A 21,403-nucleotide genomic window follows, 5' to 3' on the forward strand; every position below is an offset into this window, starting at 1 on the left:
CAGTGACCCTGCAGCGCGCGTGGCTCGGCTCTGAAAGCCTGGACTTGGAGTGGGGGGGTGATCGGGCACTCCGCAGCGCCGACAGCCAATCAGAACTCAAAGCCCGCGACGACAGCAGCCAATCAGAACACAAAGCCCGCCCACCGCTCGCTGGGATTGGCTGCAATCCCAGGACTGATTTGAGCTAGAGCCAATCGGAGGCGGCGAGGAGGCGGAGGCGCGCGGTTTGAATCTCGGGGGAAGCGGCTGGCCGCGCCGTGGCGAGTGAGGGCCGCCCGGCGCCATGGAGCTGCCATGCACCGTGGAGAGCGATGCGACGGTGCAGGAGGGGCTGCGGCGCAACAACGCCCGCTTCGTGCTCTCCATGAACCGCATCCTGGAACGGGTGAGCCTTGCGAACGGCGTGGCCGCGGGTTGCGGGCGGCCTGAGCTCCTCCCGTCCTGAGGCGGCGGGGCCGCGGTGACTGAGCAGCGGTGCGGTCTGTGCGGGGCCTTGCCAGGAGCGGGCTGGAAGAGGCAGCTGCCGGAATGCAGCCACAAAAAGGGCACCTGGGGCTGCCAGGGCTGAGTCACAAGTGCGAGCTGAGCTAGCAGTGTCCTTAACCGCGATCAGCTTGCGTTAGACGGGGCGTTTTCCGTGAAAAGAAAGCGGGGACTCCATCCGCGCGTCCCTCTGCCTCGAGAGCCATTTTGTGAAAGGTGTGGGAATGCTCCTCCTCCGTGCACGGACGCTCGCGTTTATTCCGGGACTACTATTATTCCGTAAGGCTTTGCCTCTCGGGAGATGTTTTGTGCTGCCACAGGGCTGAATCTGGACCTAGGGGGTTTTCCTGGGCCAGGGGCACACTGGATGTTTTTACATGCCGTGAGCTCTTGTATGAAACTGTAAGAGAGTGACTTAAGTGCTTTTGAGAACTCTCTGGAGCCCTGTTTTGGCACTGGCTGGCTTAGGCCTTCAGGTTGAATGGCTTGCACACGTGTTTAAAATACACTGGTTTCTTCTAGGAGTTAATATATCCAGATTGCTTAGCCAATAAAACAACATTCTGATAACTTCATGTTTAGGATAAAACAAAGAATTATCCTAAAAACAATACATAAAATGAATGTAAAAATATTGTTTTGATCGTTTGTTCTAATAGTTAATGCTTCTTTTTTTTTTTTTTTTTTATTTAGTATAATCATCCTTTTGAAGATGACTTGATTGTTTCCCTGGATACTCTCACTTATGAGACACCTGAGGGTAAGAACTCCTTGAAGCTACAAGTTTACATTCTATATCTTTACACTTAGTAAAGCATGCAAGTGTTGGCATCTACAGTATAAGTTTGACAGATGCTCACTTAGGTATGACATTTCATAGGTAGACTTTGGTATAATACTAAGAGTTTACTCATATGTGCACTTTTAGTCTATTGCATGCTCCCATTTAAGACAAGATAATAGTTATTATCAAAGTTCAGGATAAAAATGTGTAATATTTGGATGACTTGTAAGAAGAATCGAAATGGAGAAGACTGAGAGGAAGCAAAGGAATGGAGACATTACCAGGAGTTGATATGCATGAATGGATTCTGTATTTTCATCTCCACTTAGTATTCTGAACACTGCTCTGATAAATTTCTGCTATGCTAAACAGCAGGGTGGAGTAGGTAGACAGCCTCTTTAACTTTTCATTAAATGTTCCCATGAGGTTAGCATAAATTTAAACCCTGTGAGCCCATGACAATACCTATCCAGTTTTTCATTGTGATGACTTATCCATTATAGAACTATAATGCTTATGGAAAGCTCATTGAGAAACGAAAACTATTTTAAAATATATTGTTCAGGGGTTTTAGTAGAACTTGAGACTTAATGTCTTGGTGGCTTTTCTGGAAAATTAAATGTTTCTGGCAGGTTTTCTTATCACTGAAGTGAGGATTATGATACCTTGTAAGGGGTTGATGCTGGCTAAATGTCCGTGCACCTATGCAAAAAAATAATTCTCCTCTGCTGTAGTTGAGCAGAGGAGGGGAAAAAACAATTAAAAAGCTTGTGGGGTGAGATAAGGATTAGGAGAAAAATACGTTAAAAGGTATAAAGGAAAATTTATTATCAGAATTGAAAACATGATAATGAGAACTAAAACCTTTAGAGCATTTTCCCCTCTCACCCCAGCCTTTTTTTCTTTCTCAAAAACACTATAGTTTAAACAAAAATATGGGGGTTTTGGTCAGCGTGTCACTTTTAAAATTTGTTCTTATTTCACTTAGGGAGAAGAGTTTCTTTTGCTATGCCATGGGTTCCTTTTTGCAGGAGAGAGTTTTCTGTGAACTTTTTTAACGTGGTTTTAATTTTTATAAGTCAGTCTTACCCAAAACCTGTTTCAGCATGGGTCAGTCAATGGGCAGAGCAGCCTTCTCACAACTATTTTTTTCCCTTGGGCCATTAGTTCATGGGCTGCAGTTTTTAAGGATGAGCTGTTCTAGTACAAAAGCAAGGGTCTTCTTCCTCTAACTCTGGAACCAAGGGTTCTCTCTCTTCAAGCCTCTCACCAGATCACAGCATCTCAGCATTCACATGTTCTAGCGGGATTACTTTTTTATCACAAGCTGTGAGTGAATTCTCCATCCTTCTATTCACTTCATGAATTACAGGGAAATAAGTATTGTACTGTAAGTAAGTAATAAGTATTGTAAGTATTATAGTCTTCACCACAGCTTGTAGAAGAATTTCATCTCCAAGGCCCAGAGCACCCTTTCCTCCCCTCCCTCCTTTGCACCGACTTCAGGGTCACTAAGTTGCTCTCTTTGTGTGCCTTCTCCTTTCCCTATTCTCTGATTCAGGAGAGAATTGGTGTCTGTAGGTTCACCTGCTCTCAAGTTCTATCAGCTGCAAAGCTTGTATAAAGTTCTGCAGAGTTGAAAGCCAGACTCAGCATGTGATTACTTTTTTTGCCTTGGCTGTCTTCTCAATTAACTTGGATTACTGTATTCCGTTGGTTTGTTTTCCCCTAAATTTTTATTTCAGCAAGTGTGGTGGAGACTGTTCAGATTTGATAATGCTTTGTTGTTCTGTAACATGTTTTTCCTAAATGTTTGTTTGAGTGATATTCAGTATAGATGGTGTTACAAGAAAAGATGTGTTACTATTTTTACTTTCTGTTTTTTCTAGGGCCAAAACAATGGGAGAAAATGTCAAGGAAGGAAGTTAAAAAAGTGAAGAAGGAAATGTTTAAGGTATATAATAATACAGTCCTACTATGCAGCCAAAAGCAGCACTTTTTCTTTATGTATGTGTAGATAGATAAAATTATATTCTAATTTTGCAGTGCTATATAATATTTTAGGCAGTATTAATTAAGCCAGTTTCTGCTTTAAAATAGGGTTTTAGAATAGTTTAAGATTTTCAGATGCATTAGACTAAAATAATTGACCATTTATCAGTGGTTAGCATCATTTGTAAACCAGCGTTTTTTTTTTTTTAATTGCTGTCTGCTGGGAATGTGTATTTTTGGAACTGATCAGAATGTTTTCAGTGAAGTTAGCGTATTGAATCAATTTCTCTTGGTTCAGGTAATCAGCTCATCAATTACACAGGGCTTCCTGATTTAATCTTTAATTTCCTTTTTTTCCCCCCGCCCTCAGAAATATTGCCTAAATAATTAAAGAATCTTTGCAGTGTGTCAGATACCCCATGGCCTGTGTGGTATGCCTTGGTAGTTAACAGAGAAGCTGTTCTGAACCCCAGAGTGAGGGCATGAGGAATGAAATTCAGTCCAAGGGAACAAGAGTGGATGTAATGGAGACCAAAAAGAGGCTGTATTTGTGGTTCCCTTTCCACTCCTCTTGCACAGCCTACTCAGCATTGCTGCACAAGCTTCCCAACTTAGTCCATTAAAAACTATAAGGAAATTGTGTCTTAGCCTCTTATGTGGGCCAAGGGATATTCTTGCAGTGATTTAGCAGCAAAAGTAAGGGAAAAAGTGAATGGTCCATGTGAGTTTTACTAGACACTTGTGGCTTTTCTGGTCAGGCCATGGGAAAACCTGAGGAAATCAAATGGTTATGTAGTTGTGGACTATACTAAAGTAAATAAAGGCAATTGTTAACATTATTTTGCTATTCTTAGATTATTCTGACTGGGTTTTTTTTATTGCAGCGTAATAGGCGAAGTCAATGGAATTCAGGTAAAGTGTTTAAAAAAAAAACCTGCTATAAATTATCCAGAGTCTCGTCTTAAAAGAAGATATCCAGGTTCATTCAAAACCCTTTAGGATGCTCACTGGGTTTTGTGTGAGAACCATCTAATTAAACAGCAATACTTATGTTCATAAGGATTCAGAAATGTAATTTAAAGTATTTAAGATGAGTAAATACATTATAATTCGTGGTACTATCATAACAAGTTGATTTAAATAAGCATCCCTTATCAATTAATCCCTTATCAATTAATCAATTAATCAAATAATTGTTGTATTTGTCCAGTTTTGACCATGGAATCTTAACAGTTCTAACCCTGACTTATGTGCATGTAGTGGAGAAATATGAATGTTGTTAGCTTTTTGAAAATTACTAGATAAGTGGGCATATTAAAAAATATGTACTAAAAGGATCTAATGAAGTCTCATACTGGGCTATCAAAAATTTAGCAGGTTGTTCAGTATATTCAATGAATCCAGGAAAAAGTACCATACAGTTCCTTAATTAGAAATCAAGTTCCAGGATAGAAATATAAACAAGTCTGTACACCAAAGTGTAAATATGATACTAGTTAGGGGGGTTTGTGACATCTGAGCATTTTTCTGAAAAGGAGTTGTTCCAATAAAATACACATTTCTACTTGGATAAATGATGGGGAGAGGGAATTTTCCAGTTTAGTACAGTGAAGGTATGTTGGGCTCTATTCTCTCAGGGTTTTGAAGTGGGGTTTTTACAGTGTTATTTTATGACATTCATCTGAGAACTTTTATTTGGAACACCAGTGTACAAAGCACTGCCTAGCACTTCTCTTACTCCACAACACTACCAAAAAATTGGTCCATACAGTGGTCAGGTACAGGCTTTGAATCAGCTGAAGAATTTTAAATGTAGAGCTGGGAAATAAGGGTCTGGTAGAAAAAGTTTCAGATGGTCCAGACCCTTACATCTTGCTCCATTTAGCTGATGGGGCCAAGTAGTACAAAAATTTGGCTATAGTCTGTGGTAAAACTTGGAAAGAAAGTAAGTTTTTTTTTCCAAAGATACAGTATTTGACATCTTTTATAAGAAATATTTTGCTAATCTTTGCTGGTCTAATTCAAGATCGGAATGTCTTAGAAGCTCTTAAAAGAAAGGAGTTTACTTGGAGTTCTTTAATGCTACAAAGTCTTGTTCTTATTAATTTTAAATTTAGTGGACTGCATTACAGATGACATAGAGAAGCAGAAAAATGGGTAACATGTATTTTTGCAACTCTAATGTAACTCAAGAAAAGTATTATTTAACTTTAAGTTATCCTAGGGAAGAAATATCTAACTGAATATTAAAGTTGGATGAACAACTTTCCTTATAAAAAGCAAGCCTGCAAAGATTTGTATTTACAATATATTTACAGAATATATTGACATGTTCTATAAAAAATAGAACCTCATCAAATTTATCCAGGTTAAGAAAACCCTATCTTGCTCTGACTTTTTTTGAAACACAAAGACACATGAGTAAACATTTGAGCTGGAGCTGTCGGGTTGTGGTTGCTCTTAGCCTTAGAAAAAAAAATCAAAAAGATAAAACAGCCTACACACCTAAAACCCTCAACCCAAAAAAGTAAAAAGATACTTCTGACTACAGGTTATTAAAACTAATGTATGAATTTTACTTACTTGTTTATTCTTAAGTAGACCTAAGTGTTTTGTAAGATACATAAAGTATTGTGCTATTAAGTGTAAACATTAAACCAAATATTTATCAATGAACCTCTTCCCCTGGAATATAAATTGTGTTTTTTCCAACTCACAGTTCTGAATTTTGCTAGATTCAAGTTTTGCTGTTTGGATAGAATATCCAGCACTTTCATCAAGTTTTACTGATTAAAATTACAATCCTTTGAGTGGTGGGTCTTTTTTTTTAATATATGGCAGTTCTCAACAGGGGAGGACCAGGTATGTTAATTTCAGCCTCCAAGAGAAGTGATATTTATGTCCTATATTAACCACTTAAAATGGTTTCTTTCCTTGAGAATTTTTTTGAAGCAAAATATTCTCTGTGGTGTTTCATACACCTTGCTCAGTAAGGGATTTTAACTGGACAACTGGAAACTACTTTGTTCTTCGAATTTCCTGTGTACCCAATCCAGATATGTTTGGAAGATGTACTTTTCAGCTTCTAAAAATATATTGTAAAGGAAGTACTGCAGTACTGTTTTGCAGAATAATGAAGATTAACTTTCAGAGAAGGTTACAGCCTTAAGCCAGAGCCTTCTAGTTACATGCTTGATGAATTTTATGAGAGAGTGCTTTTATAGCCACTGGTTGGAAAGCTATGCTTAGAATAATTCAGTGGTCTGTGTCCAAACTTGAGGGAAACATGAGGGATTTGTCCTGTGCATTTTATTGGTTTATACTTTATTTAAGTAAATAACAGAAGTGAGGGTACATTAATTAACTCTCAGATGATACCAGGTAGGGTTGACCACTGGGAAAGTTGTCTGACAAATTTGGGCTAAAACTTAAAGTAAAATTTGTTCAATTTCGTGCAAAGTTCAAAGTAATAGACTCATTTTGGAATAGACTTATTTTGGAATAATCAAATGTTCAAGAGACCATTTTGAAGGCAGCTTGAGCCAACCAAGGGTATCACACTCCACTGTAAAAATAGCACACACCGTGCTAGAAGATAGGCACAGGTGCCTTGAACATAAAGCACACAAAACAGGTTTCCTGCACTGTTCAACAGTGATTAAAAAGTGTGCTGGAGTACTTTGATTTGTGTTTCATAGTGCTGTGATTGGCCAGAGTGAGTCAGAAAAAGAAACCAATTACTGAAGTCACTGTGATAAGACATAGAGAGAAAAATAAAAGAAATTTAAAACAAAAATAACAACAGGGGCTATATATTGTAAAAGTAATATAACTTTTTTTCTCCTCCCGTTCATGCTAAGAAATATCAAAGCAACAGAGCAGTGATTTTGAAGATAAACACTCAACAGTACAGCAGGTATGGGCACCACATTGTATCTGTTTTTATGGAGTGTTCCAGGCCAGGCTGTGGGAGGCTTTGAGCAATCTGACCATCAGAGGGTTTGGTACTAGATGATCTTTAAGGTCCCTTCTAACCCCAACCATCCTATGTTAGCCTCTTTTAGAAAACATATTTATGTAGTCAAAAGCTAAGAAATTATTTATGAGCAGGTGGCCCTGTACCACTATACCAGTTGTGGATCTAAGCTGAATTATCAGGTTTATTTGAAGGTGGAGAGAGCAGTTGGATATAGGCTTTTAATCATCAAGTGCCTTTTTAGTTAGACAATATGTGGGTTAAACTTCTAAAATTATTTGTAAAATCTGTGTAGTCTAGAATAGCTCCTTTTGACTCTTAAGTTTGTGTATAGATTTGTTAATAAAGATGGTGTGATTTGGAGAGAATTTGTGGAATACAACTGTGTTTGTTTTACTACCACCACCCCTCAAAAAAATTGAGCAAGTAGCGAAAGCAGAAAATTTTACAGGTTAATTAATATAGCTTAAGCTACCAGGTATTAAAATTATTTTCATGTGCTTTTAAGGAATCTTCTGAGAACGCTGGTGTGGATACATCTGATTCAGGTGGGTTTTTTAATTTACTACTTATCTAGCCTTTTTTTAACTTTTTGAGAGAATTACAAATAACTTTTTCATCACTTTCTAATATAGTAAAATTAGTTTCTATACATATTCTGTACCCTTTCAGGAGGTAGACAAAAAGAATAGCAGGAGTCTGAGGTTTGGGTAGTTTTATGAAAGCAATATTAATATTCCTCTTTGAAATTTCAGTACTGATTCCCTGATACATTGGAAAGTCAGTGTGGAATATGTTCAACTGTCCTTTCTTAATAAAGAAACGAACAGTGAAATAAAAACTTGGCCTGGATGTCAGTAGAAGTTTTATTAGTAGTTAAAATAGATTAAATATTAGGGGAGTAGTAAACAGAGGCTTGCAGTCGATTCCAACAATTTTTCGGCTGTGTTTGTAAAGGTTTTGACATTAGTCTTGTGAAGTTTTGTGGAGAGGTTTTGACCTTACATTCCCAAATAATTATTTGACTGCATTAATTAGTGGCAACAGTCTTTGAGTATTTTTTAGTATTTAAAACTGCTGTTACTCAACATTTTGATTCTTGAACAAATAACAACTTCAATTTTTCATAGATTAAGCTATGGCTGGGCAGTAGCTAGAAGTTAATGGAGGAAAGAGCAATTTGCATTTATGTATGGTTAGCTTAGGGTTTAAATATTCAGGTATTAAATTAGCTTGTTCATATACATAGCTGCCTCTAAAGCTGACAATTGCTTCTCTGCTGAGGGAAATGTTTCATACTATTATTTGAGAGGAAAATGTCAAATAAGTATATGAATAATAAAATAATTTCTGCCAATTTAGAAAGCATGATTTTTTTTTCTTAACCTGCTCAATGAAACATAAAAAAAATTTCAGAGGCAGCTGTAGTTTGGCTGCTGTAAGAATACGTTGTCTTTTGCACTTTTGGGATAAATGAGTGAAGTGCTTCAGACTCTGGTATTTTCATAGCAGCATACAAGTAAGTGACTTCTCCTCCAATAAATGGTCTATGAACAGATGGGAGAGAAGGAGTTTTAAAATATATTTTACTCTCTGAAATGTTTAATATAACTCTTAAACAAGGGATTGCAAACAAGATTTCTTTACCCTTCATTGTTCCACTAAAGTCATTCATGAACCCACAAACCATGCTTTTCAACTGGAATTGAAATAAAAATGTAATAAAGTTAAAATTTCTAGTGTAGACAACTATTTCCTAGAATGAAAACAGTGCAGTCATTAACTTGCACTCTGTGTGTTTAAAGAGTATGCATTTAAAAACTTTCCTGTTTGGAATCCAGCTATATTTCATTTAATGTTTACTTTCAAATTGCAGGTGCAGAAAGTGGTGATATAGTCTCAGTAAGAAGAAAATTTCAGGATATTCACCTCCAGGTAAAAATTTTGGACGTCTGATATGTTAATCAAATGATTTTGTGTTCAATAGAAACTACTGACTCTTAGAATTGTTCACACATGCCTGATGAGATGATACAGTCAGCAAAAGACTCCATCGTAGTGCACATTTTTAGCCAATGAGGGGTTCAATAAATACTGTCACAAAGAGCAATGGCAAGTGACATTTTTGTCTTGGTAGTACCAGTAGGGCAGAGAAAGCCATACAATGTAAACCAAAAGGCAACCCTGAGAAAGATTTCGATACTTAAAGAAAAAGAGGGATCATAAGGTGAAAATAAGTATAAGAAGTATGGTCATTGATCTGAGAGCCTAGCATAAACAGGTAATATGATTTAAAGCAAATGGTAAATGTGAAATAATGGCTGCTAGAGCAAAAGCAGACTGGACTCTTCTGCTGTTGCTTCCCAAAGTAGACTATGGATAGGACTACCCAGAGTATTCACACTGTTGGAGGAAAATGTAACACACACTTTGTGTATGCAGCCCTTTTAATCCTGTGTTCTGCTTGCTCAGACACCATTACCAAAAATGGGATTTACTTTCCTTACTTGTTCAGCATGGTGCTAGTGTCCTCTCTCTGACAGCAGCTCATACAATCTGCTTCAGAAAGTGACAGTTTCACCAAGGAATTGCCTTTTCTTACAAAATTCTCTTAGATTTTACATAGAGGGTTGTTGCAGCGTAGACCTTAATTTGTATATGAGTTCTCACAGGATGGAAAGAATATGTGTCAAGATTTGCAGTTGTAATTATCAGAGCTTTGTAACCCTTTCCCTTTTATCTTTTCTTTTCCTCTTGGGGTTTGTGGGGTGATTTTTGGTTTTGAGTTTTTTTTTCCATAAAATGTGTACATTAAAACTTAGCTTATGTTGGTTGCATATCCTCATCTGAAGATTGGTAGTTAGCTGTAAATCTGAATAATCAGTTTGGAGCTGTCTGTGCCAATAGTTTCTACGTGGTTTAACAATTTTATTTTCCTCTAAGAATCTGAATGTAGATGATGGACAAATACAAAAGAAAGGAAGAGTTCAAGTGGATTTGATAGTACAAGCTGATGAGACAGAAATACCCAAATGGATAACAGTGCCCTATTTCTCCCCTTCTAAGTTATTAGCTACTTAGAATCAGATAAGAGCTCTTTAAGTGGGTAGCACAATGAATTCTAACACAACTTCTCTGTAGTTCTCCCATTGTCCTTCTGCTTGATGTCTCTGTAAAATTTACAGAGTCTTGGGATTTTGACAGCTGATATGGAAGAAACAGAGCCAGTGACTTACACATTTATTTTCACTTTGTTTGCTTTTATGCTTTATTCGATCTTTGAGCTGTAAATTTTCCAAAAAGTCTAAATCTGAGCTTTGTTGTTTAAAAAAAAAAAAAAAAAAAAGGTAGGTTTGTTTTGATTTGGGGGATGAGGATGATCAGTGGTGAAGTGTGGTGATACAGGGTACAGCTTCTTCTTTCACCTTGAGCTGCCAGAGACAGCCAGACTGTTCAGGAGTGTGTGTGTATATGTCCATGGATAAATTCTTATATTTGGCAAGGGTGTTAGATGGTTTTTTCTTTCTTTGTTTTTCAGATAACACCTCCACGTTCATCCAAAGGTCGTGGTTTGACTTCACCAGTGAAAGAACCATTTGGTACAATTAAGTTTTTTTTTTCCTCTTGGTCAAATATATTAGGTAGAAAATGTGGTTTTATTAAAATTCATTAGAACAAATATTTCATTTCTGTTGAACACAAAGGCATGATTTGTCCAGCTGAAAAGTGGAATAGGCTGGATTTTAAAGGGCAGTTAGACATGATTTTGGTTATGGCAAAATGTATTTGAAAAACAGACAATAAACAACTTGTGTACATAAATTCAGCTTTTCTTATGGAGCCTCAGGAGCTAATATGCGAAGTTAGAAAATTCAGCAGTATTTAGCTCACTGTAGTAATTTTTTTTTTTTTCTTTCTACTTGTAAGTGCTCTTTGTCTTTTGCACTTGTGGGATAAGAGAGTGAAGTGCCTCAGAATCTAGTATTTTTCATAGCAACATACAATAAAGTGATTATTAACTTTTCCTCCTCTTATGAATGGTCTATGAAGACACTGGAGAGAATTTGTGGAAATGTCCATGAGTTCCAGCTACCTCCAAATACTGTAAGATGTAGTAATTAGGTTCTTAGGGATATGGGATTGGATTCCTCACACAAGAAATTGAGTTCACACTGGTATTTGGGATGTGTGGTCTTTTGGCTGTTTTGGTGGGGTTTTTTTTGGGCTTTTTTTTCTTGGTTTGGTTTTGGTTGTTTTTTTCTTTAATACATAAAAAGTTACCAATAGGGCATGCTAACTTAGGGAAAAAATCTGTCTTATCTGCTTTGGCTAAAAATTTTAGTTTTGGCATGTGTTTTCAATTTTTAGTATTCATATAAATTACTTCCCACTTGTTAGTGAGGGCAGAGTTCCTTCCAGGTATTATGCACTATTTTTGTGTTGAAAGTATGCAAAGCCTGTCTACAGCAGGTAAAAGCCAAGTGGAACAGCTTTCACCTGGACCTGCAAGTACTAGTCTGTCCTTAACAGGGGTAGTTATTAGGATTACCCTCTTTGCTTTCACAGGAAGTAGTATGGCAGAGTATATCTGAACAATGGCTTCTTTCTAGCAGGATACTATCACAGAAAAATGAATTTACTTGTGGAAAGGGATGAATAAGTTATAGCTTAGGTAATAGTACTGTTTGGTTGCATCTCCTGTGAAATAGCTTTCTGTATTATAGGTAAGATTTTTGAGAGAGAGAGGTGGAAGTTTTCCTTTTTTTCCTTTCTGTTCTGCTTTGAGGTGCAAAGAAGTTACTGAATTTCCATTTTGGCCTTTAAATCACTTTCAGATTCCCTGGAGAAAATACTTATATTTTTCCATTCTGTGCCCACGGCCCTCTGCTAATAACTGAAATTCCCGTGATTTAGAAGTATGATTGCCAGTCCGTTGAAGATATACTATAATTAGTTTTTTGAGGATTCACTCTGAGGAATATTCCACAAATCAACTTATTCTTTGGTACAAGCTGTTTTCTAATAACTTATAATTGACATGATGAAGTCAGCTGTTGCTAGACACAGGAGTTGTTCTGTTATTTCAAGAACTGCCTGTTTTTGTAGCAGTGTAGTCTGTTCATCTTGATGAAAATTTAGGAAGAAATCTGATAGGTTTGTGCCCAATTCTACTGGAGGAAGAAGATTGTATGGCTGAAAGAGCAATTTTAGAATGACATGATGAGGCAGTCCTGTGATAGGTATCATGACTAAGATTTTTTTTCACTCAGTTTCCAGGACTATTCTCTTTTCCTTTTTCCTTCCCTCTGGTGAGTCCCGGGAAATTCAGAAATCAGGGCTTAAAATGCAGTCACATATTTTTATGCTCATGTATGACAGATTTTAGCTAATGATGAATTGGAAGGTCTGGCTACATCTAGGAAAAAATATATTGCTGTGTTTCATCCACAAAAATATTTCTAGAACACCTAGAAACTGAGTTAAAAGCTTCAGACTTGTTTTTTCATATTATCAAGTGTGCCTGATTTCTCACTTTGTTAGTTCCAAGGTGGTCTTGACAACAGGAAGCTACTAAAAGGAAGTGGGATAAAAAGTCCTTGATATCTTTGTTCAGATATTTAGGAATGTAGCAGGAATTATGCATTAATGAATAATGAATCTTATAGAGCAAGAAAAGAAAGGGCTGTAAAAATATTTAACTCTCTGTAATGTTTAATATATCAATATTAAGAAAAGTTTAAATATGTATAAATAATAATAGATGTTTACTATATAAAATGTTTAATATTCTAGCCTTAAAGAAGTGATTGCAAACACGTGTTCTTTACCATTCGTTGCTCCACTCAAGTCATTCGTAAACCCACAAACCATGCATTTCAATTGGAAATGAAATGGAAATGTAATGCAGCTAAAATTTTTAGTGTAGAAAACTATTTTCTAGAATGAAAACAATGGAGTCATTAACTTGCACTCTGTGTGTTTAAAAACTTTCCTGTTTTGAATCCAGCTATATTTCATTTAATGTTTACTTTCAAATTGCAGGTGCAGAAAGTGGTGATATAGTCTCAGTAAGAAGAAAATTTCAGGATATTCACCTCCAGGTAAAAATTTTGGACGTCTGATATGTTAATCAAATGATTTTGTGTTCAATAGAAACTACTGACTCTTAGAATTGTTCACACATGCCTGATGAGATGATACAGTCAGCAAAAGACTCCATCGTAGTGCACATTTTTAGCCAATGAGGGGTTCAATAAATACTGTCACAAAGAGCAATGGCAAGTGACATTTTTGTCTTGGTAGTACCAGTAGGGCAGAGAAAGCCATACAATGTAAACCAAAAGGCAACCCTGAGAAAGATTTCGATACTTAAAGAAAAAGAGGGATCATAAGGTGAAAGAAGAAGTATAAGTATAAGAAGTATGGTCATTGATCTGAGAGCCTAGCATAAACAGGTAATATGATTTAAAGCAAATGGTAAATGTGAAATAATGGCTGCTAGAGCAAAAGCAGACTGGACTCTTCTGCTGTTGCTTCCCAAAGTAGACTATGGATAGGACTACCCAGAGTATTCACACTGTTGGAGGAAAATGTAACACACACTTTGTGTATGCAGCCCTTTTAATCCTGTGTTCTGCTTGCTCAGACACCATTACCAAAAATGGGATTTACTTTCCTTACTTGTTCAGCATGGTGCTAGTGTCCTCTCTCTGACAGCAGCTCATACAATCTGCTTCAGAAAGTGACAGTTTCACCAAGGAATTGTCTTTTCTTACAAAATTCTCTTAGATTTTACATAGAGGGTTGTTGCAGCGTAGACCTTAATTTGTATATGAGTTCTCACAGGATGGAAAGAATATGTGTCAAGATTTGCAGTTGTAATTATCAGAGCTTTGTAACCCTTTCCCTTTTATCTTTTCTTTTCCTCTTGGGGTTTGTGGGGTGATTTTTTGGTTTTGAGTTTTTTTTTCCATAAAATGTGTACATTAAAACTTAGCTTATGTTGGTTGCATATCCTCATCTGAAGATTGGTAGTTAGCTGTAAATCTGAATAATCAGTTTGGAGCTGTCTGTGCCAATAGTTTCTACGTGGTTTAACAATTTTATTTTCCTCTAAGAATCTGAATGTAGATGATGGACAAATACAAAAGAAAGGAAGAGTTCAAGTGGATTTGATAGTACAAGCTGATGAGACAGAAATACCCAAATGGATAACGGTACCCTATTTCTCCCCCTCTAAGTTATTAGCTACTTAGAATCAGATAAGAGCTCTTTAAGTGGGTAGCACAATGAATTCTAACACAACTTCTCTGTAGTTCTCCCATTGTCCTTCTGCTTGATGTCTCTGTAAAATTTACAGAGTCTTGGGGTTTTGACAGCTGATATGGAGGAAACCATTTTGGGGGATGAGGATGATCAGTGGTGAAGTGTGGTGATACCGGGTACAGCTTCTTCTTTCACCTTGAGCTGCCAGAGACGGCCAGACTGTTCAGGAGTGTGTGTGTATATGTCCATGGATAAATTCTTATATTTGGCAAGGGGATTAGATGGTTTTTTCTTTCTTTGTTTTTCAGATAACACCTCCACGTTCATCCAAAGGTCGTGGTTTGACTTCACCAGTGAAAGAACCATTTGGTACAATTAAGTTTTTTTTTTTCCTCTTGGTCAAATATATTAGGTAGAAAATGTGGTTTTATTAAAATTCATTAGAACAAATATTTCATTTCTGTTGAGCACAAAGGCATGATTTGTCCAGCTGAAAAGTGGAATAGGCTGGATTTTAAAGGGCAGTTAGACATGATTTTGGTTATGGCAAAATATATTTTAAAAACAGAAAATAAATAACTTGTGTACATAAATTCAGCTTTAGTAACAAAATTCAGCGGTATTTATCTCACTGCCGGCAATATTTTATTCTGCCTGTTTTAAATTCAAGGAATGTAATAAATACAGTGTCTTTGAGTCTGGTCGTTACTGGGAATCAAAGTGGTACTTTGCTAGTAAACTTTCTTCAGAATCTTTCAAGACTTGGTGCAATCCTAAGAGTTTTGGTGTAAATATTTTAGGCTTAACAACTACAAAAATCATTATTTTCATCATGTTTTATGAAAGTAAAAGCTGCACTTTTACTAACCAAATGAAAAGCTTTCAAGGAACACAGGGAACAAAAAGCAATCAAACCTTTTGGATAACACTGTTACTTTTGGCCAGGAGTCACAGAGGGCAAAGAAGTCTTCCTCTGCAATTTCTATCTTTATATTATGCTACTTTTCATAATGAGTTTTGTCTAATATATATAATTTCTTTCCTCTATAATATGTGAATTCCATATGGTTAGGAATTGTGTTGATTTCTTCCCTGCTTGATTGCATGTTAATCATCCATTTTAGCTTGGCACCAATGGATGTTTTATTAATAATTAAGCTTAGCACTTAATGAAATATTCTATTACAGTAAGGGTATCTGGGTCATATGCATCTGTTTTTAAGTCATACAGTATATTACTGGGGTTGCCTTAATAGGTTTGGATTTTTTTCTGTCTTCTGTTTTTGCTTTTTGACTCATTGTGGTTCTTGGTTTGTTTTGTTGGTCTTTTTTTCTGAATAGGCAATCAAGCTGCTGTTTGTAGAAAGAAGCTAGAATTGTTAAATGAATGTTCTTCATCCATATATCTACAGTTACAACATTCTGGTGCTCTCAGTTCTTCAAATACAATAGCCTCACCCAGGCATAAAACTGGTCCAGAACTGAGCTTGACTTTGTATGATAGTATCCTTGGAGAATACCAGTGTGCAGATGAGGAATGCTCCTGGAGCAATACAACTCTTGCAAACTTGTATCCAGCAATGGTAGAGGTATTTTCAAAGCTCATGACAAAGCATTCTCAGAGAAAGGTGTTAAAGTACATGTTGGGACACTTAAGGTTCAAGAGATGGCATTCTAGAAGACCAAAGCTCAATGTCACCCTAGACAATATGAGAGGGTTCAGATCCTCTAAACTAAAGAGAGCTTTTCACAGCACAAGTAGCTGTAGAAGTGAAGACAACCGGAGTCCAACTTTTGGAGATGAGAGCAGAGAATTCTCTTGTGACAATTGCTTCATCAGTAATTCATCTGATCTGGTGCCATATACTGATACAAATGAAATCAAAATGGGCTACTCTAATTCAAGTTTAGAACATTTGGCCCTTGGACAGGGCGCAGAAGTCTACAAACACACTACTTTCCCTGATGTTATGGATAGAATGGGAAAGACATTTCTAGTTGAAGATGAATTACAGACTGCTGCCTCACCAAGGAATTCAGAATATGCAATAAGTGAAAAACTGGCTTACAAACATTTCTCAGAACCCAGTTTTATAACATCTACTGGCAGTTCATATTCAAGAGCACTTCATCTTGTAAAAAAGAATGAGACTCAGAAAACTGACTTTTGTGTTTTTACCTCTGAGGTGCATTCACCTGCTTGCAGTTCCCCTGGCTGTTCTCCTGCAAGATCATCAAATATTGCAATCATGTATCCTGAAAAAATAATTTCTGAAAGACAAATTCCTTTCCAGCACAAAGGCTCATTTTCCTCCCGGCTTATGAAGAAGAGTCCTTCAAAGACACTCAATAAATACAAAGATACATTTGATAAACTCTACTACAAAGTGTGTTCTGAAAAATCCCAAAAGTCTTTGACATTGACAAGACCTCTTATAAACTCACAGAACCTTGAAGAAAAAGGAAGATTAGTGAAGAGTAATTTTGGGCGGTCCACTGGACAGTTTGATATAGAATTTGACAGCATTTGTGAGAAAAGCAAGTCTGTTCCAAAATTTCCTGGGTTTCAGACAGCTTCAAATTTCAGGAAATATGAAGAAATACAGATGCCTGAAACTGTAAATGCTCTTGTTAATTCTCCTGTCCGAACTTATTCTGCGATTTCCAGAGTTAAAAGAACAGGAAATTTTCAAAACTATCTTATTTCACCAGAAAAGCGACTGAAACTTACACCAGGACGTTCTTCTACTTCAAAGAAATGTCAAGAGCTTCCCCTCAGTATAAAGGGTAGCCTTCAGACAGCTGGCCTGGATCTTTTGAGCAACTTCAGCAACCCCCGCTTTTTTGCAGATCGCAATTTTGGTTGTCAGGTATTTAAAGGACCTTGGGGAAAAAAAATTGTGCACCTTTAGATATTTGGAGAAGGGCTTAAGAATGGATTAGAGCTGCAAGCTTTTGGAACTAGTGATAGAATACTTGCAGTGCTTTTTGATCAGTAGGGATATTTTACAGCTCTAGGGGCTTGGGAATATCAGGTGTCCTGTCTCATGTGAGGAAGCACTCAATACTTAGTAAATTTGAAGTGGTTTTAAATGAAAGATTTGATTCCATTTTAATAGACAATGTCACTGGTTAAAATGGTCTCAAATACTGGCTCAGTTATGGTAATGTCCTTCTGAAATGATAACATTAATTTTTTAGATGGACAAGATGAAACAAACAAATTAATATTTGTATGGTTTCACAGGAATCATTAAACTTGTTGATTTAAATCAGACGCTTATTTCCAAGTTCACAGTCATTTCTTCTGAGGCAAGCTGTGAAATAGTATATGTTTTTTTCATGGATGTTAAATGTTGCTGCTTTATTTTCAGGGCTCTGGATCTCATGATTCTTCAGATAAAACTTTTCTTGTTACTGGCACTTCCCTGCAAGGTTAGTTTCAGACACTTTATTAATTCACGTGAGAGTATTTTATTAAGGAAAATTTGCCCATTGAAGTATTTCCAATGTTTAAATAGGCTGATACTTAAACAACATTCTGTAATCTTTGGGCCACTCAACATTGTTCTTGCCCTTTTCATCTACTGTTTCTCATCACCAGAATCTGGGACTACAGATGTGCACCCTGATTGGCCTGGGGCAATGGAGAATTGCAGCTCTCTCAGCAATGTGAGGAAGCGTCACCGAAGGTAATAATAACAGCCTCTTTAAAAAGAGATTTCCAAATGAATTCTTACTCCTCTACACCTGAATTAAAGATACAGAGGTGACATGCATACTTGTAGAATGAAAATGTGTGTGGGAGAGCCCAAGCTAATAACACCAGCAGACTTGAACACTGAGAGGCAAGTGTCTGTGGTCAAAACTAGCCAGACTCCAGCAAGGAGAGCTGCTGAGCACAGGACAGGAAGATGACCTAACTGAATACCTACTGTAGTCCTTATCTGGTGTTCATTATAGAGGCATTTTTTATTTTAGATTTTCTATGGAATTGTTTTGATTGTGGCTGTGTCTTTAAGCTGAGTTGGCCTCTGTACTTCTGGGCATCATTACCTGCATTTTGGCTCTGTGTAAACAAGCAGTGGCTCTGACTGGAACGTATTAGAGATCCTCTCCTCCTGTTATCATCACTACTGGCAGTGTATTTAGATCTCTGGAAGCAGGACACACTTTCCAGTTCCCTGAGTACTGGCCTAATATGTCTCTTTTTCTTAGAAAATATGTAACTTTTAAAGGAATATAAAGCTTCGGCTCTCTTGGATTTTTAATTACAAAGATTTAATATTCTAAGGATTTAAAAATCATTAGAAGCTCTCTAAAAATTTCTAAATTTTACCAAAACATTTTTACATGCTTTTTTTGCCATAACTGTAATCTGTCACCACAACTTATGCTGGCTTCCCAAACTCAGTCAAGAAATATTTTCACTATGCTTGAGATGATCATACAACTGATATCAACATTTTCTGAAATGTTTGAACTAGAAGTTCAAAGGAAGGATGAAGGCATTTTTAAACTACTGATATGGAGAATTTAACAAGAAAAGAAGCTTACTGATGTGAAGAAAAATGTTTCAGTTTAAGCAAATGGGGAATTGAAATTTAGAAGTTTGTATTACAAATGCATACAATATTGATAAAGACTATATTTGGATTATTTTTGATATAATGGAAGATTGGACACAAGCTGATGAGTATGCAAGGACATTTCTGTGATGCTGAGTATGCCCACTTACCTGAGCAGTTCTTGGATTTCCTTTTGGAAGGAAATCCTTACGTTATCCTATCTCCCCATCCTGTCTCTCCATCCAAAATAGCCATTCCTCTAAGGTTAGTTACTGTTCTAAAGGAAAAGGTTTTTCTTTCTTTAATGTATATAATGTATATACTTAATGTATATAAGTAGAGAAATCAAGATTTCAAAGTTTTCTTCCAGGCCATCTGGAATAAAAATCTATTTCTTTGTTCTTTAATTACACAAAAACATGTTTGCTGATTTGTAGCCAAAATGGACTGTCAGCTGGAAAGCTTCCTGAGGCCTGTGGTGTGATATTTTTAGTTTTCTATGGTTCCCAGCAGTGAAGCTTTTTAATGGCTTCAGATCTCTCAGAAGTTTAATGCCTAAGCCATGTGGCAAAATGCTGTATATTCTAATGAATGGTTGTGAAAAGAAAAGGAATATTGTCTTTCTATCTGGAACTAGATTGCCTTTATCTAGAAGTTGATTAGAAAAGATTTCTGCAAAGAAAATGTTTATAACTAATGAACTTTTCTTCAGCTCTGTGTGAATGCTGTCTTACAGCTTTACTGCTATACTTGTCAGACATAAACCAAATTAGTTCAAAATATGAGAGAAAATTTATGCAATTTTTTAAGTATTATGCAAGGTGTTCTCACTTGTGTCTTTAACTTTTAGCTAGTTGTGAATACATTCCAAGATTGCATCTCAGAGTTTAATAGATATAACTATTTATATCATTACTTTGACGTAGTAGCACTACTGAGGCATTAAAATGATACAGCATGAGAAGCTTGCACTCCATCTGAAAGCACATAGGAAAGCAGACAAGGAGCTGTGCTGCTGTTCACAGTCAAAATGTTCAGATACCTTGCTTTGACAACTTGTTTCAATTTCATTCTGTTCATTGCAGTTTCAACAAATATAGTATTTTTGTGTAATTTACTTGATCATTTAAACAGAGGTTTTGGGTTTTTTTCCTTAGGGTGTACAGAAAACTAAGCTACACTGATGAGGAAGACCAGTTTTAGGAATCCCTTGGATGACTCTGGTTAAAGCTCATCAAGAAACGTTCATGGACTGATACAGATAAGACAGTTTTATATAGGTTGGGTTTTATTCGGTGTTGTTTTTTCTTCCAAGAGTCAAGGATTTTTAATTATATGTAGGCAATACTCAACTAGTTCTGGTTTATACTTTCTTGTAACAAAACCTTTGGGAAAGAGTTTGTTCCTTTTGACAGGGCACTTGTTACTTAATTTATGACCAAGTTGGAATTTTATACTTGGCAGTATTTGGAATAAAATAATCTACATTTTTTATTTGCTAATAAACTTTTATTTTTGCTTTATTAATAATAAGGAACAAGCTCGTTTACCTAAATTGTTGCCTATTCATGTTTTTTGAGTGAATCAGTACAGAACCAAATTCACTGCTATATGCCAGTTAATTTTAACATTCTTTTAAACAGATCACCAAAGTTGATATAAGCTTTGTTTCTTACTGTGATAATAATAAGGAACAACCTCATTTGCCTAAATTGCTTCCTATTCATGCTTTTTGAGTGTACACAGACCCAAAATCACTGCAGTCTGCCATGGCTTGAGTCTGCTACGCAATGTTAATGTTAAAAGTTTCTAAGTAAATCGCTAAAGTTGACTGTTCAATAAAATTTTATAGTTTTTATTATATTTGATAATTGCATTTTGTGTTTTGATTAAGTTCTACATGATACAATGTATGTTCTAAATAAAAAACTGTTCTAAACAAACGCCTGCCTTCAACATTTTTATTATACCTACGTGAATTCTCGGGAGGAGTTTGTATACCTGCATGAGCAAATCCATGAGAATGAGGTATGAGGGTCCCACAGGTTTTCACTGCTGTGTCCTTTCTTAGCAAGGGGTTTGTGGCAGTGGTAAGTGTCAGATCAGGTACTTGCTGTTTTTTCAGCACTGCCCCTTGTTAGCTTTCAGAACTGCAGAAAAGGAAGAAATTGGGTTTTTTTGGCTTTAATTTCTTTTTAGACACATGGGAGGGTTTTATTTTGCCTCTTAAAACCAAAATCTTTTTATCTTAAGTATTGTTCTTGAATAGGACAAGAAGCCAGCTCTAGTGAGACTTTCTTAGCAGTAAGAACTTCTGCATACACATTCCATCCT

At 36.5% G+C, this 21,403-nt stretch overlaps 1 protein-coding gene across 1 annotated transcript; it reads left to right on the forward strand.

The window, feature by feature from the left end:
- Window positions 1-221: 221 nt before the first annotated feature.
- Window positions 222-21,031, forward strand: HJURP (Holliday junction recognition protein). The gene is made up of 14 exons (XM_056496743.1): window positions 222-385; window positions 1,177-1,243; window positions 3,157-3,221; window positions 4,144-4,171; window positions 7,120-7,175; window positions 7,744-7,783; window positions 9,112-9,170; window positions 10,774-10,834; window positions 13,278-13,336; window positions 14,810-14,870; window positions 15,843-17,371; window positions 17,876-17,936; window positions 18,106-18,193; window positions 20,227-21,031. The coding sequence occupies exons 1-14, from the start codon at window positions 284-286 to the stop codon at window positions 20,270-20,272; spliced, it is 2,322 nt and encodes a 773-aa protein (XP_056352718.1). The 5' UTR covers window positions 222-283; the 3' UTR covers window positions 20,273-21,031.
- The last annotated feature ends 372 nt before the right edge of the window (window positions 21,032-21,403 follow it).

This window comes from Oenanthe melanoleuca, chromosome 1, assembly GCF_029582105.1.
Source record: "Oenanthe melanoleuca isolate GR-GAL-2019-014 chromosome 1, OMel1.0, whole genome shotgun sequence".
Classification (NCBI taxonomy): domain Eukaryota; kingdom Metazoa; phylum Chordata; class Aves; order Passeriformes; family Muscicapidae; genus Oenanthe; species Oenanthe melanoleuca.

Excerpts from the sequence above, each read along its gene's own strand:
- HJURP (XM_056496743.1), top strand. The coding sequence starts at position 284 with ATGGAGCTGCCATGCACCGTGGAGAGCGATGCGACGGTGCAGGAGGGG. Across the intron at positions 10,835-13,277 it reads ACCAGTGAAAGAACCATTTG|GTGCAGAAAGTGGTGATATA; the intron begins GTACAATTAAGT and ends TTCAAATTGCAG. Across the intron at positions 14,871-15,842 it reads ACCAGTGAAAGAACCATTTG|GCAATCAAGCTGCTGTTTGT; the intron begins GTACAATTAAGT and ends TTTTCTGAATAG.